This window comes from Dendrobium catenatum, unplaced genomic scaffold (genome assembly GCF_001605985.2).
Source record: "Dendrobium catenatum unplaced genomic scaffold, ASM160598v2 fragScaff_scaffold_1117, whole genome shotgun sequence".
In the NCBI taxonomy this organism is placed as follows: Eukaryota; Viridiplantae; Streptophyta; class Magnoliopsida; order Asparagales; family Orchidaceae; genus Dendrobium; species Dendrobium catenatum.
This window is the reverse complement of record NW_021319579.1, coordinates 2356009-2370898: the sequence shown is the minus strand read 5'-3', so window position 1 is coordinate 2370898 and position 14890 is coordinate 2356009. Positions and strand designations below refer to the sequence as shown.

Sequence of the window (14890 nt, the reverse complement as noted above, 5' to 3'; positions counted from 1 at the left end):
GCTAGATTAAAATATTAATAACAAATAAAATTAGAATATATGCACGTCACTTTTTATATTTATAATGCATTTTACTTAAACTTAAGTTGTATAAATTTAAATAAATTTTTAATCTAAACCTTTATTTCACTCCATCTCATTAAAATTAAAAGACATAAATTACAAGGAAACATTAGCTTCCAGAGTTTAGCACAAAGACATCCCACACATCTACGATGTTTGCTCTGCTAGGGCTTTCTCGTGACCTAGTTTGCGACATTTATCTTTCTGCTCGCGCGTTTGTCGTCGCCCCCGACGTCTTCCTCAGGGAAGTTTTATTTTTCCTCTTCTAGTTCCATTTGTGGTGTTTCCTCATCATTTTTATGGTTATGGAGGCAACTCGCTTAAGAGATCTTGGTTTTTTGTTTGGGAAATGCTCTTCTCGGATATTCAAGGATGCTTTAGCTGTTGCTTCCCAAGGATTGCCTTCTTTCCCTAACCTCAAAATTTCTTCGCATAGGGGGCCGCCGGCTCTTTGGATTTCTGAAGAGGAAATAAATTCGCTTGCTATTCCATTTGAGTTCTCTCTGGTCGGCAAATTCCCCAACAGTAGACCTTCTGTTGATGTTATTAGGAAGTTTTTTTTTCAATCTAAAACTTAATGGTAAATGCTCGGTTACTGTTCTTAACCCTATGCATGTTTTGATAAAGCTTGTTGATGATTTATACTACTGTTGAGTTTTCTCCCATCGATCTTACTTTGTTAACAATTGCTTTATGAAATTTGTGAAATGGTCTTCGATGTTTGATGTTGAAGTTGAATCACCTATCATTCCTATTTGGATCTCTTTTCCACACTTGCAGCCACACCTATTCTCCTCGAGAATCCTTCATGGTCTTATCTCCATTTTTAGCTAGCCATTGAAAACTGATAATGCTATTTCAATTGGCTCTCGTCCTTCTATCGCTCGTGTGTCCTGGTGGAGTTAGATTTTACCAAAAAGTTTCCTGACAAAATTTGGGTTGGCCCTGAAAACTTGGGGTATATTCAGTCGGTGGTTATGGAAGAGTTTCCTCCTTATTGTGTCCATTGCAAATCATTAGGTCATTCCAAAGTGGAATGTCGTAGCTTAAACCCCCATCTCAGCACTTCTCATACAACTAATCCCCATCCAATTATTAAGAATGTCAAGTCCTCTCTTTCTAATGAGGGCATCATAAATGGTGGTGATGTTGTGCTTCCATTATTTGGGAGTGATGGTGTGCATTCTTCTAAACTCGTGGTTTTGGTTTCGGAAGATCTGGATGCGATTGGCCATATTGAGGAGAACTTGTGTGTTGTTAATGCTAGTAGTGATGATTTAGAGGCAGTGGATCATGCTGTCACGATCTCTGCTTGTCTAGTACCTGAGGATGTGGAGAATAATTCTCTAGCTGTTGTTTTGAAGGATTAATTGTGTCTAACTCCTAGGTTCGTGTGGTGTGGATATTGTGGTGTTAAATGACTATGGTTGTAGTTTGCCTGATGTTGTTGTTGGTTATGATATGTCCTCTTCTTCCTTGGTAATTTATGAAGGAATGGACAATATACCTATTTCTATTATTTTTAAGGAGTTGAAAGCCCATTTGGATTCGTCTTTGCATGAATTTTGTGCGAACCAATCTGATTGGCTTGATGAGCATTTGTCGTCACATGGCGAGGGTGAGGGGGATCAACTGGAGGGGGCCGATGAGGAGTTTGATGATTTGTTTAATTTGAAGGAGAACCACATTATTGAGAAGGCCTTTTTCAATAGAGGTGGCAAACGTCGGGTGCTGGATGCTTCTTGTCTTTTATGTGGATCGTTGGTTTTCCCTTCTCTGGATGCTCCAAGCCTGGTGGCTAAGTGGTTGTTAGAAGCTTGTGCCAATTATTAAGCCTAGCTGACTTATTTGCCTTCTTTATTTTCTTCTTTCTCTTCAACTTTAAATTTTGTCTTGTAATCTTTATTTGTGTTTTTGTGGTCTTGATTGTAACCTCTTATGTTTTGATGGAATAAAATATCCATTATTAAAAAAATAAAATAAAATTAATAGTCATAAATTAATCATTATTATAATCAACCTATTTGTAAAAAATTGGATTGATTCACATGTTCTTTGGTTCAACTACTAGTGTTGATCGATTTTGCTCGTTTCTATCCAACACTGATGACTTATTATATATGATTCATGCTTGTGATGTAGCAAAATATATAGAGAATTAGGTTCACCCCAAATTGGCACAGTTCAAGCCAAGATGGCTTGATTTAAATTAATGCTTCATTTGTGATGACTTTTTTTGCTGCTTCTTAAAGCAGCTTTTATGTTTTAAGAAGCAGCAATAAAGCCGTCCCAAATCAAGCCTAAGTCAACTCAACTATTCAATCTAAGCTTAAAAATAACTCACTTGCCTACAAATAAACTAGCCCTAAACTATCATCTATGAACTTGTCCCAATCAGGACAGTGCGACCTATCAAATCAACCCTAACGACAACTCAAATGAACGACTTTGTATGAGAAACTATCAATCTATTCGATTATTCTTCTACATATTTATATCTTTCTCTTTTTTTTTTATAAGCATATGTGCAATCAATTTTGTAATCTTTCTCTTACTGCTTCTTAAAGTTACTTTCTAGTATTAAAATTTTAATTTTGAATTAAAATTATTTTAAAAAATAGTAAGAAATTTATCTCAAACAAAATTTAAATCTCAATCTAATTTTTTTATTTATATTTGACTAGCTATCTCATTTATTTGAACTTTTATTTGGTCCGGTCACCTGACGTAGCTCTACGTTCGGATGTCAGTAAAATACTGCCACATGTTCTCACTATTTACAGCGCGGCCCGACAACACCGACCCGGAATAGAGACGGGATTGCTATGTTCGTGTGTTGCTAGGTTTTTCTCGGTATTTGCTCATTATTGGTCGATTTTGCTCGGCAATAACAAGAAATACCATTATGTGAAGACCAATACCGAGCAATACGGAGTTTTTCTCGGTATTGCTTGGTATTTTTCGGTATTGCTCGGTATTGGTCTTCACAGAGCGATATTTTTCATTATTGCCAAGAATACCTAGCAATACCGAGAAATACCTAGCAATACCGAGCAATATGCGAACATAACAATCCTGGGTCAAGTCGTCGGGCCGCACGGCATTGAGTAAGACCATGTGACGACATGTTATTGACGTCCGAATGTAGAGCTATATCAGATCACCTGACCTAATAATCGTTCCATTTATTTATCTATGAGAATAAGCTGCAATGATTGAACAAGGACATCCATTTTTAACGGCCCTAACGCTACACTTCAACTGCGGGCCCTAACGCGGTATCGTATCATTACCAAATGGGCGTCTATAATCAAATCTCGGGTGTTCTTGGGTTCGTGCAGTCGGGCAAATAGTATAGCAGGATTTAACGGATATGATAAACTATCACGTGGGTATCATCCAACTCATTAACATACGCTCCCTACGTGTCAGGTTATCATTAGTTCAAAATTCTAAATCATATAAAATAACTTTAGGAAAAAATGCGCCTGAGGTTAATTAAAAGCCTCTGCAGAGGAATTTGCAACAATAGGTTAAGATTATAATAAGAAAATCAAAATTTATTTTTTTGTATATACAGAATTCCATCTGGGAATTTCTATTCTCTTGCTCTGGATGCTCAGCGTCGCCCATCCGTTTCTTAATCTTAGGGTTTTCTACGTTCGTTAGCTCTGCTACTGTTTGCGAGCCGCCCGAAATTCGTCGATCGACGACCAGTGCTCCAACGAGCACGGAATTCGGCAGAAATCCATGTGAGTGATTTGGACATTTTTCCTACTTTTGATCTTGAGAGCATGTTTTCTTTTTGTTGTGTTAACCGTCCAAGTTTTTCTTCGATTCAGATAAGCTTTCCAAGGTTAGGGCTTTTTACCTTCTTTAGCGTTATATCAGTAATAATTGAGTTGATTGAGGTTATTTTGAAGAAATTGTGGATGCAATTTGTTTGAGCTATTTCAGCTAGGTTTTATAATCTTAAGTCGTGTATGAAAGTTAATTTTAGGATTTTAGCAATATACGTGGATCTATTTTTTCTGTTGTTCGTGTATTCTTAGTGAAAGAGGAACTTTTGATGGATCTAACTCAAATGCTTACACACTTCTTTCATGACAAAAAGGAAAAAAGTTTGAATACACTACTTATAGTTAAAAAATTGTTCTCTGTTATAGGTTTGCTTGCGTTCTATACCTTTAGATCTGTAGTTGATCTGGTGAAGGAGTGAAAGAAAACTAAACAGAATACCAGTAAATTTTATGTTGATATATTGTTACTAGCAAGCATGTTGACTAGTGAGCTGAGTTTGATTTGTGTAGTTATGAGCTGAGTTTGATTTGTGCAGTTAAGAGATATTTGCAATGGAAATATACATATATATCAGTAGCTAGGGTTTTAAAAGAGCAGTGTGGAGCTTAGGTTTCAAGCTTGAGTTAGCCCCAAATTGAGATTGACTTGATTCTCCTAGATCAAACTCGTGTGGCTTGCGAGTAGTGAGGAGATTTGGTGAACATTAAAATCCGATGGCAGCATAGTAGGATAACATATCGTTCATTCTAGTTTTGCTGGAATGACATAGTACTAGAAGTGATGAGGAAGAAGATGCTTGTCTTGGTGGATGGAGAGACATTTTTGTTGATGGTGATGGAGGGGGAGACCATCCATCTTCACAGCTTGTTTCTGGCGTGGAAAATGAGGAAAAGGTAGTGGAGCTGATAGGGGTCTCATACTTGTGCTGTGAGGGGGTCAAGATAGAGGCTTAGGAGAGCTGCGGTTATTGTAGAAGAAATCATGATTAGTAGCTAGGACGTCTGAGACTTAAAAGAGCAAGGGTAGGGTACATTACTCTGAATTTGTAGTTAGGTTTTATATTATTTTATCCTTCATTAAAGAGATTTATCTTTATAATTTAACTCTCATAATATGTGTATTTACAACTACACCGGAAATAATGATGTGTAGTTATGCAATTAAAATTTTTCGTTGATGTCATTTCGTTCTAGTTTTTCTGCAAGAGTAGGGTACAAGATATGCAGTTAAAATTTTCAGTGTAAAACTACTTTTCATTGATCGATGTTGTTGCTAACTGAATCTGAGTTGCATATTTTTTCTTCCTGATCATAAAATGGTCTTTTGTTAAAAAATAGTAGATGGGCACCAACATTTAGATGTGATTGTCCTCATATGGTTTTGTGCTTCAAATATATTGAAAAAACAAAATTGAGGCTCTCTTTGACCTTCAATCTACTGATCTGTGAAATACAATAAAATAAAATTTCTATTGCTAAACTAGTAAACTTAGTCCACTTTTGTTGCTGTTCTTACACTTGGGATGACAATTTATGTATCTGACTGTATATTTTTTGACTTTGAGATCCTGGTTGCTGATATTTCTTTTCATTTCTTTGGTAGATTAGATCATGGCAGTGGAAATTACCCAGGTCCTTCTAAATGCTCAATCTGTAGATGCTTCTGCTCGAAAGTATGCAGAGGAAAGTCTGAACCAGTTTCAGGATCAGAACCTTCCTAGTTTTTTTCTTGCTCTTTCTGGTGAATTAGCAAACAATGACAAGCCTGTGGATAGCCGTAAATTAGCTGGACTTATCCTCAAAAATACTTTGGATGCTAAGGAGCAGCACAGGAAAAATGATCTAATCCAGAGGTGGCTTTCTCTAGATATGTTTGTCAAGGCTCAGGTGAAAGGATGCTTGCTGCAGACCCTTTCTTCTCCTGTATCTGATGCTAGATCTACAGCTTCCCAAGTCATTGCCAAGGTTGCAGGAATTGAGTTGCCCCACAAGCAGTGGCCTGAACTTATTAGCACCCTATTATCAAACATTCAACAACAGCAATCCCATGTCAAACAGGCAACCCTTGAAACTCTTGGTTATTTATGTGAGGAGGTTTCTCCTGATTTTGTTGACCAAGACCAAGTGAACAAGATACTTACCGCAGTCGTCCAAGGTATGAATGCATCTGAGGTTAATAATGATGTCAGATTGTCAGCGACCCGGGCATTGTATAATGCTTTGGGATTTGCGCAGGCAAATTTTTCGAATGACATGGAACGGGATTATCTTATGAGGGTGGTTTGTGAAGCTACTTTAACCCCAGAGCTTAAGATTCGACAAGCTGCTTTTGAGTGTTTGGTTGCCATCTCATCTTCATACTATGATAAGCTTGGTTCATACATGCAAGATATTTTTATCATCACTGCAAAAGCAGTGAAGGAGGATGAGGAACCTGTTGCTCTACAGGCCATAGAGTTCTGGAGCTCAATTTGTGATGAAGAGATTGATATTTTGGATGAGTATGGCAGTGATTTCAGTGCTGATTCTGATACTCCTTGCTTTTATTTTATAAGGCAGGCCCTGCCAGCTTTAGTTCCTATGCTTTTGGATACACTTCTTAAACAGGAGGAGGATCAAGATCTAGATGAAGGAGCGTGGAATATTGCAATGGCTGGAGGAACATGCTTGGGTTTGGTTGCAAGGACAGTGGGAGATGACATAGTCCCTCTGGTGATGCCTTTCATTGAAGAGAACATAAGCAAACCAGATTGGAGGCAAAGAGAAGCAGCAACTTACGCTTTTGGTTCTATTTTGGAAGGACCATCGCCGGAAAAGCTGACCCCAACAATAAATGTTGCTCTGAACTTTATGCTTACTGCATTAATAAATGACCCAAACAATCACGTTAAGGACACAACTGCTTGGACTGTTGGAAGAATATTTGAGTTTATGCATGGGCCTACTGTGGAGATTCCTGTTAGAACTATCCTTAGTGTTCTACTTCAGTGTATGAAAGATGTTCCTAATGTTGCTGAGAAGGCATGTGGTGCTCTATATTTCCTTGCACGAGGTTGTGAAGTTGTAGGTTCTGCATCACCTCTTTCACCTCTCTTTGCAGACATTATTCAAGCTCTCCTAAGTGTGACCCACCGAGAAGATGCCGGAGAGTCTCGTTTAAGGACTGCAGCTTATGAAACTCTGAATGAAGTAGTTAGATGCGCAACAGACGAGACAACACCAATAGTGATGCAGCTTGTCCCAGTAATCATGGTGGAACTCCATCGTACCCTCGAGGCCCAAAAGTTGACATCAGATGAGAGAGAGAAGCAAAATGAACTGCAAGGTCTTCTTTGTGGGTGCCTTCAGGTCATCATTCAGAAGTTAGGATCTGCTGAACCAACAAAGTATACATTTCTGCAATACACCGATCAGATGATGGATCTGTTTTTAAGAGTTTTTGCTTGCCGAAATGCCACAGTACATGAGGAGGCAATGCTAGCCATTGGTGCTTTGGCGTATGCAGCTGGGCATAATTTTTTGAAATACATGCAAGGGTTCTATCCATATCTGGAAATGGGTCTTCAAAACTTTGAGGAGTATCAGGTTTGTGCAATCACTGTTGGAGTTGTTGGAGATCTTTGCAGAGCATTGGATGACAAGATCCTGCCTTTCTGTGATGGGATCATGACACATCTTCTGAAGGATCTCTCTAGCAATCAGTTACATCGGTCCGTGAAACCGCCAATATTCTCTTGTTTTGGTGATATTGCATTGGCAATAGGGGAGAACTTTGAGAAGTATTTGATCTATGCCATGCCAATGCTTCAGAGCGCAGCAGAATTATCCACACTTGTAGCAGAGGCTGATGATGAGATGATTGAGTACACTAATCAACTCAGGAATGGCATTCTGGAAGCTCACTCTGGTATATTACAAGGTTTCAAGAATTCTCCAAAGACCCAGTTGTTGATGCCTTATGCGTCCAATATTCTCCAGTTCCTGGATAGCTTGTACAATGAAAAAGATATGTAAGTTTTTTAAGCTGTTTTATTTTTGCTTGATAACAATTGCAGCAATATTTATGTGCCTTTTTCGTGTGTTTTTTTCTGCTTTATTCAGGGATGACATCGTGATGAAGGCTGCAGTTGGCGTTCTTGGAGATCTGGCTGATACACTGGGTGCAAATGCTGGTCCTTTGATAAGCCAATCTGTTTCAAGCAAAGACTTTTTGGAAGAATGCTTAGCATCAGATGAGCATTTGATTAAAGAGTCTGCCCAGTGGGCTAAATTTGCTGTCAGTCGAGCTATATCTGGTTGATTGTGCCTTCAGTAACCTTATACCATCTTTCTGCATATGCATTTTGGTCTTGTCAAATTCTGGTTGTGGATTGCATACATGTGTCAGTCATCATACCTTCCTCACCATAAATCATTGCACAAAGCTTTTGCATGCTGGCTTGAGTCTGGATTCTATTGCTAACTCATGCTATAATGAAGAACTTCGCATCGTGGTCGCTCGCCCCCCGCCCAACTCGCTTTTAAACTCCCTCTCCGATCCGCGAGGGGGGACATGTTTGCTATTGAGTTTGTCCCTTGGTATTGCCATTGCTTTCTGCATTCAGCTTCTTAAAGAACTCACGCAGATGCTGGTGATACATGCAAGTGTCGGCTATCCCTCAAGAGTATGAGTATGAGTCCAAAACCATGGGGATTGTTTGTAAAAAGGTGAACTTGGAGTGGGGTTGTCCGATCATTTGTAGCATCAGTTCCATGGTCATTCACCATTATCTAAGTGTGGCAGTGGGCATCCTTTTTGTCTTGCCCAATTTTTATTAGGTTTTTATTCCTTTCTAGAGAATTTTGTATTATTTTGCATCATTTAGGCTTCGTTTGGGATGGGTGGCTTTCTTACTACTTTCTAAATCAGCTTCCTAGTACAAAAAGTTTTAGTTCAAGAATTTTTTGTACTAAAAAGTTATTTTAAAAAGCAATAAAAAAGATGTCCTAAACGAAGCCTTAGTCAGTACGGTTTGGTCTGCATTCATTGTTTTCTCTTTGTTTTTGTTACACATAGCCACGTTGCTTTTGTTATACATACAGGAAGGTAATAGTGGATATGACTTAAAAAACTAAAGGCATTTGTTCCTGTTTGAGATAGCTTGTGAAGATATTTGCGTCAGGGTTGGTTTTTTGTCACCTATACAATGGTTTTTTAATCCTTCAAATTCTCTCTGGGGGCTGTCATTTAATTTCCCTTTTGTTTTCTGTTCGAGATTTTCACCATTTTATACTATTTTCTGGCATCCGTTAGACCATCCTTTTATGTAGATTTGGCATGGGAGAAAATCCCTAGCTTGTAGTCTTCAATTGAATCAATTTTGACTTGCCCATATATATATGTATGAATGATAGAGCTTGCGCTTGTTCCTAGGCGTGGATTCATAATATCATATATTTATTATTGAAGAACTTATCCAAAAGCTTTCCTTTTTCCTGCATTGAATATCTTTTTGCATCAGGAGCTCCAGGTTTGTTTGGACATATTTAGTGCTGTAAAGAGGTTTTATGTAATCCATCTTCTTTTGTTGGTTAAGAGCTTATGCTATCAATAAAGAGATTTTGAAGTTGCGGTCTTATATGTGTGATATGTATGAGTTTGCAATTAAGGCTTCATTTGGATCGGCTTTCTTACAGCTTCTTAAAGCAGTTTTTTAATTTTTATACTAAAAAGCTGCTTTAAGAAGCTGTAAAAAAGCCGTCCCAATTGAAACTTAAATTAAAAAAAAAAAAAATTGAAACTTAAATTAAAAAAAAAAGGAAGAGGAGTTTCTCACGTGGAAGGCCTAATTTAAATATATGACTGGCAATGATTGCACGCCTCCATTGCTACATCTCCAGGCTCCGGATATCTACTTTTGTCATTGGTGGCATGAATTTCAACCTACGGACCTGTAAGAACGAATCAGTGTGATCTATTATGTATTTTGTGGTACTATTAGCTTCCTTATTGATTGCTTCTTGAGCCTTTTTAGTCTTAAAACTATTCCATTAGTATTTGCGGAGAAGTAAAGCTCAAATATTATATCTTGTAGGTTCCAATGCTTGCTGTATTTCTCACTCTGGACAAACGCATTTGGATCACTCAGTTCTGGTTAGTTCCTCTTCAAAATTTGAATATATTCTTTCAGTTTAGTTTCAATTAATTCTAAGATGCTGTACTTATCCATAACAATTACTTGATCGATATGGATCCTAACTCATTTGTTGTATGATGTGGATAACAAACTTATTTGGAGTTGTGAACTGGATCTATTATGGAAATAGCTGATGTATTCTCCTGTATTATGCTTATTGCTAATGAACTTATGTTGGTCTTGGAGGCTCTAAACTTTCCATTTGGTTAGAAAATAAATTGTGATAGGATGACTTGGTGTAAATCACATGAGACTATGAGAGCATGAAAGCGGATTTGGATGTTCTCCATTGTTGCTGAGATTAGTACAATATATGATATCAAATGAGAGGGCTAATTGCAGTACAAAATGGATGACATCTAAGGCTTCATTAGGGACAGCTTTTTTACTGCTTCTTAAAGCAAGTTTTTGAGTATAAAATTAAAATTCTTGTACTAAAAATTTACTTTAAGAAGCGGTAAGAAATCATCCCAAATGAAGCCTAAATCCATATTGATGTGATTTACGTTAAGACATCAGACATCCTATTCAAATCATTAAGGCTTCGTTTGGGGCAGCTTTTTACCAGCTTTCTAAAGCAACTTTCTAGTACAAAATTTTGTAATAGAAAGTTACTTTAAAATCTGTCCCAAAAGAAGTCCAAGTCTTGTAATGAAATATGGAATATATAATTTGCCCCGAAGATGGCAATCCAAGTTAGAGCTTAACATGGCATATAGATAGAAGGAAAAGTAAAGGTCATATTGGTCTCAAATAAGGGAGAAATTATTACATCCGGTCAAAAATCGAACGGTGCGAATGTATACCGAGCAATACTGAGTCCAAAATACCTAGTTTTAGGTGACGTGACGTGTGGTTATTGGTATCTGAATGCATTCGGACACTGGATGTAATAATTGCTCCAAATAAGGCTTTGCAGCAGGCAAAAGACGAATGCATATGCATTTTAGGTATATAAAATGTAAAACTATTTTATAATTACAACTAAATAATAAGAACTTAAATAATTTATACCCAATAATAAATTATATAGTTTTATTCATAAATAAATGTCATCTATTGTAATATATATAAACTTTTTAATATGTTGCTTCAGTATACACTTATAATTATGTATATTGTGTGTATTTTCCAGTGGCCTTATAATTTCAGTAAGGTAAGATTATTACATATAATTAAGTGCGATTTTGGAGCTTATAAAAGTTTAATATCAAGAACTCATAAAAATTTTAGAGTAGTCTCCACACTATTCCTGTTTATTTAGTTTAGGCTTCTTTTGGAATTGTTTTCTTACTATCTAAAATAATTTTGTAACATAAAATTTTATTGAATTAAAAAATTTCTTTACTAAAAATTATTTTAGAAAAAAAAAAAAAAACTATTCTAAACAAAGCTTTTCTTACTGAAGTTTTTTGGTGCAAAAATTAAGTAAAAATTAAAAGTTTTGTATTAAAAAGTTGCTTTAAAAAACAGTAAAAAAGTCATCCCAAATGAAGTATTAATCTCAAAATATTATGTAAAAAAAATCTCAAAATATTATGTTGTCTTAATTTAATTCATCTATTATACAAAATTGATTTAAAATAGTTTATATTGTAATTGTACCATAAAATTTATTTCAATAAAGCCTTGATTTTATAAAATTGATCTCAAATAGATTATATTTTATCAATTCGGGTTAAATTGAAGTAATGTTATATTCTATGATTATAATGATTACATACGAATGGGTTGTAAACTATTTTAAAATTTAACCCATTAATAAAGCAATTGAAGTTGTCAAAGTCACAGGCTCATAAGAGAGAACAACATCAATAACCGAAACAGTCGCATGAGGAACCATAGATACAGCCACAGGTTCGGACAGACCCACGTTGCAAGCATCACAGGAGATTAATAAATGACCCTCACCAACATCAACAACCTCATTCCATAAAGCCAAATCGACGCTTCTAATGACCTGCCTATAAATATGCTCCATAGTGGATGACAAAACACCCTCATTATCCACATAAGAAGAGGGAATATTAGGAGGAATAATGGCATCATCAACATTTTCATCTAATACAACCGTATCCAAAGCGGTAGATGCATCATTCCAATCATACATAGTGGGATTAGAAGTCTTCGGAACAAAGGAATGGGAGGAATATTCACCCATAACATGCCCAATGCATTTACAAGAATCACAAAATGATGTAAAAATCCTCCATCTCAACCATTTGAATATAACAAAACTTTTCAGGACCAAACCAGACTTTGTTCGGATATTTTTTGGTGATATCAAGTTCAACTAAAACTCGCACAACAGAGGGCTGAGAGCCCACAAAGGTAACATTGTCGACTTTTAAGGGCCGACCAAACATAGAACCCAAAGCATGAAGGACCCGTGGAGAAAAAAACGAGGCCTTAGTTATTTACAAAATATGATCTATGACAAAATACTCTGCTATAATCAAGATCATTCGACAACTTAATCAGAACATGCGACGCATCAAGCAAGGTCATAGAAAACTTAGCATTTAGCTTAAGGTTGAAGAAGAACTTGCGAATAAAATCCAAACTAGGACGACATGATGGAAAAAAAAAACCACTAACACAAATTGGAAAGGAGTCGCAAGCACACGAATCTCATTTTCCGAAATCCACAAAGATGGAATTCCACAAAATGAAGATGTTTTTAACTCAAGCAAGCCACCATTAGAGGAAGATCCAGCTAGGGCATCAACGAAAGATCTTGATTTCACATCTCCACCCAAAAATTCAGGATCACAAACACGACTCACCTCTTTTCCGACCACAAAGGGCCGGAGGTGGACGAATCAAGAAGCCACACAGAATGTGAAAGCTCGTTTTTTCATGTTTTCCTTCCAGGATCGTCCAGAATGAAGTTGGATCGTCTTGGGACTATCGGTACGATATTTTTTCAGAGAACTAGGGTTCGTTCGTACGAAAATTTTGGCTGGAAGGTTCGTACGAAATTTTTCCAGAGAGCAACTTGTCTAGGTACGATATTTAATTTCGTCTGTACGAAATCCGTCCAGAGGGTAAATCGTCCCGGGATGATCTACATGGGTATATATGTAAATGAGATATTTTAAAGAGAGAGAAAAGCCAATGAGAGAGAAATTTGAAGGAAAAAGAAGAAAAAGTGATTTTTGGCGACTTTTGTCCATTTTCGTCCGTATCTGCAGTTGAGAAAGTTGACCGACTCGAGATAAGGCCCATTCCGCCTTTCTCAATTTTCAGAAACGAGGATTTTGACGACTTTTCTATTTCGGATTTTGTTTCCGTTAGCGAATAATTGATTCCGTTTTGTACCGATAAAGGTTTTACATCGTAACTTTTGGTATGTTTCTGAGATGATAATTGCGCACGTTTTAAGTATTTTTTGAAATATTTTTACCAGGTATTTTGAATTCTACGGAGTTTTGATCGAATAACAATTTATCAGAATGTCTGAATTTACTATCTCAATACAATGAAAGTCTTAACAATGATGTTTTGTATTATCTGTGATAATTTGGTGAATTTCTGAATCTGTGAATTTTGTGTAAATTCTGTATACTGTCGTTATGCCGCTGACGATTTTCTGACATAATCCGATTTTCTGAATTGAATGTTTTGATGTACTGTGATATCAAAAGGGAGTCATAAGCACAAAGGGAGACATAAGGGGTCAAAATCTGAGATTTCGTTAGTGTCAGGGAAGGGAGGCATAAGGGGTCAGAATCCGTCGAGATTCTGTCAGGGTCAGGGATATCTGATATGTGATATGTGAAATGTGATTTTATCTGATGTGAATTCTGATTTGTATGTTCCATCCGTTCTGTGATTTGAAAGTTTTATAAGTTTTATAAGATCTGTTCTGCACTCTAATCTGAATTTAAGTATATGTTCTGTCTGATTATATGAATTTTGTCTGATATTCTGATTTTTGTACGATTATCTGATTTATGTATGGATATTTGAATAACTGCTTCTGATGTATTTTCTAATGTGAATTTCTGGAAATTTGGATTGGTGAGTCTAGTCATGCTGAGCTGTTAGCTCATTCTTGTTTTGTGCGTGGCATTCAGGTTCTGGGAAGGGGAAGGAAGTCTTGGACTAGAAGTTCTGTGTCTGATCAGTGATTAGGTATTTTGTACTTTTGATTTTTGTACAGTCATGGCTTTTCTGTTCTATTCTTTCTGTCTGTAAGCCATGAACTGTATTGTACATGATTATTTTGATGAAAAAATATAGAAAAACTGTTATGTACATTTGGAAGTCTATAGCAGCTCTATGTTTTTATTTGTCTTTACATTTGGAAGAAAGTTCTGAAGCAAGTCCCAAAACTAGATCATGGATTTCAAGTTTCAAGTTCCGTCGCGACCCGATGCTAGCGGGATTTATTCCGGTCGTTTGGGTCGTGACACAGAAACAACAAAAAAGCAACGATATAAATAAGAAAGGGAAGGAGCTTCCCTAAAACAAACGGTGGCCAAAGCCCCTGGGAGAGATTGGAGGCGGGAGACATCGCGAACATGCCGCCGGAGCAAACCTAGCGGAGCCCTAACCAACACAGGAGAAAAAAAAGTATTGGCTTTAAATTAAGATTTCATTTGGGACTGCTTTCTTATTCCTTCTTAAAGCTATTTTTTAGAACAAAAAAAAATTGTTACTAAAAGGTTATTTTAGAAAGAAATAAGAAAGCTGTCACAAACAAAATCTAATAAGAGTAGGCCATTAGTTATCTAACCTCTATTCTAATATGCTCGAGGATTGAAGTAACATTTTAAAATTTAGGCTTTGTTTGGGATATGTTTTTTAAGCAAGTTTTAAGTATATTAATATATATATATATATATA

General features: G+C 36.6%; 1 protein-coding gene and 1 long non-coding RNA gene across 4 annotated transcripts; both read left to right on the top strand.

Moving 5' to 3' along the window:
• Positions 1-178: 178 nt before the first annotated feature.
• Positions 179-9325, top strand: LOC110103236 (importin subunit beta-1). Of its 3 annotated transcripts, none has more exons than XM_028698648.1 (3): positions 179-569; positions 5472-7873; positions 7965-9325. In XM_028698648.1, exons 1-3 carry the CDS (start codon positions 363-365, stop codon positions 8161-8163), a joined length of 2808 nt encoding a protein of 935 aa, XP_028554481.1. In that variant the 5' UTR covers positions 179-362; the 3' UTR covers positions 8164-9325. The 3 variants fall into 3 exon arrangements, with proteins under 3 accessions (XP_028554481.1, XP_020687520.1, XP_020687519.1); XM_020831861.2 differs by lacking the exon at positions 179-569 and adding an exon at positions 3588-3815 and having other exon boundaries at positions 5467-7873; XM_020831860.2 differs by lacking the exon at positions 179-569 and adding an exon at positions 3589-3815.
• A 312-nt stretch (positions 9326-9637) lies between these two features.
• LOC110103254 lies at positions 9638-10222 on the top strand. The gene is made up of 2 exons (XR_002303921.2): positions 9638-9834; positions 9938-10222. It is a non-coding gene; the product is annotated as an uncharacterized LOC110103254 (long non-coding RNA).
• The last annotated feature ends 4668 nt before the right edge of the window (positions 10223-14890 follow it).

Coding starts and splice junctions, on each gene's coding strand:
- LOC110103236 (XM_028698648.1), top strand. CDS start 363: ATGGTTATGGAGGCAACTCGCTTAAGAGATCTTGGTTTTTTGTTTGGG. Junction 570..5,471: donor TTCCATTTGAGTTCTCTCTG/GTCGGCAAATTC, acceptor TTGGTAGATTAG/ATCATGGCAGTGGAAATTAC. Junction 7,874..7,964: donor TTGTACAATGAAAAAGATAT/GTAAGTTTTTTA, acceptor TGCTTTATTCAG/GGATGACATCGTGATGAAGG.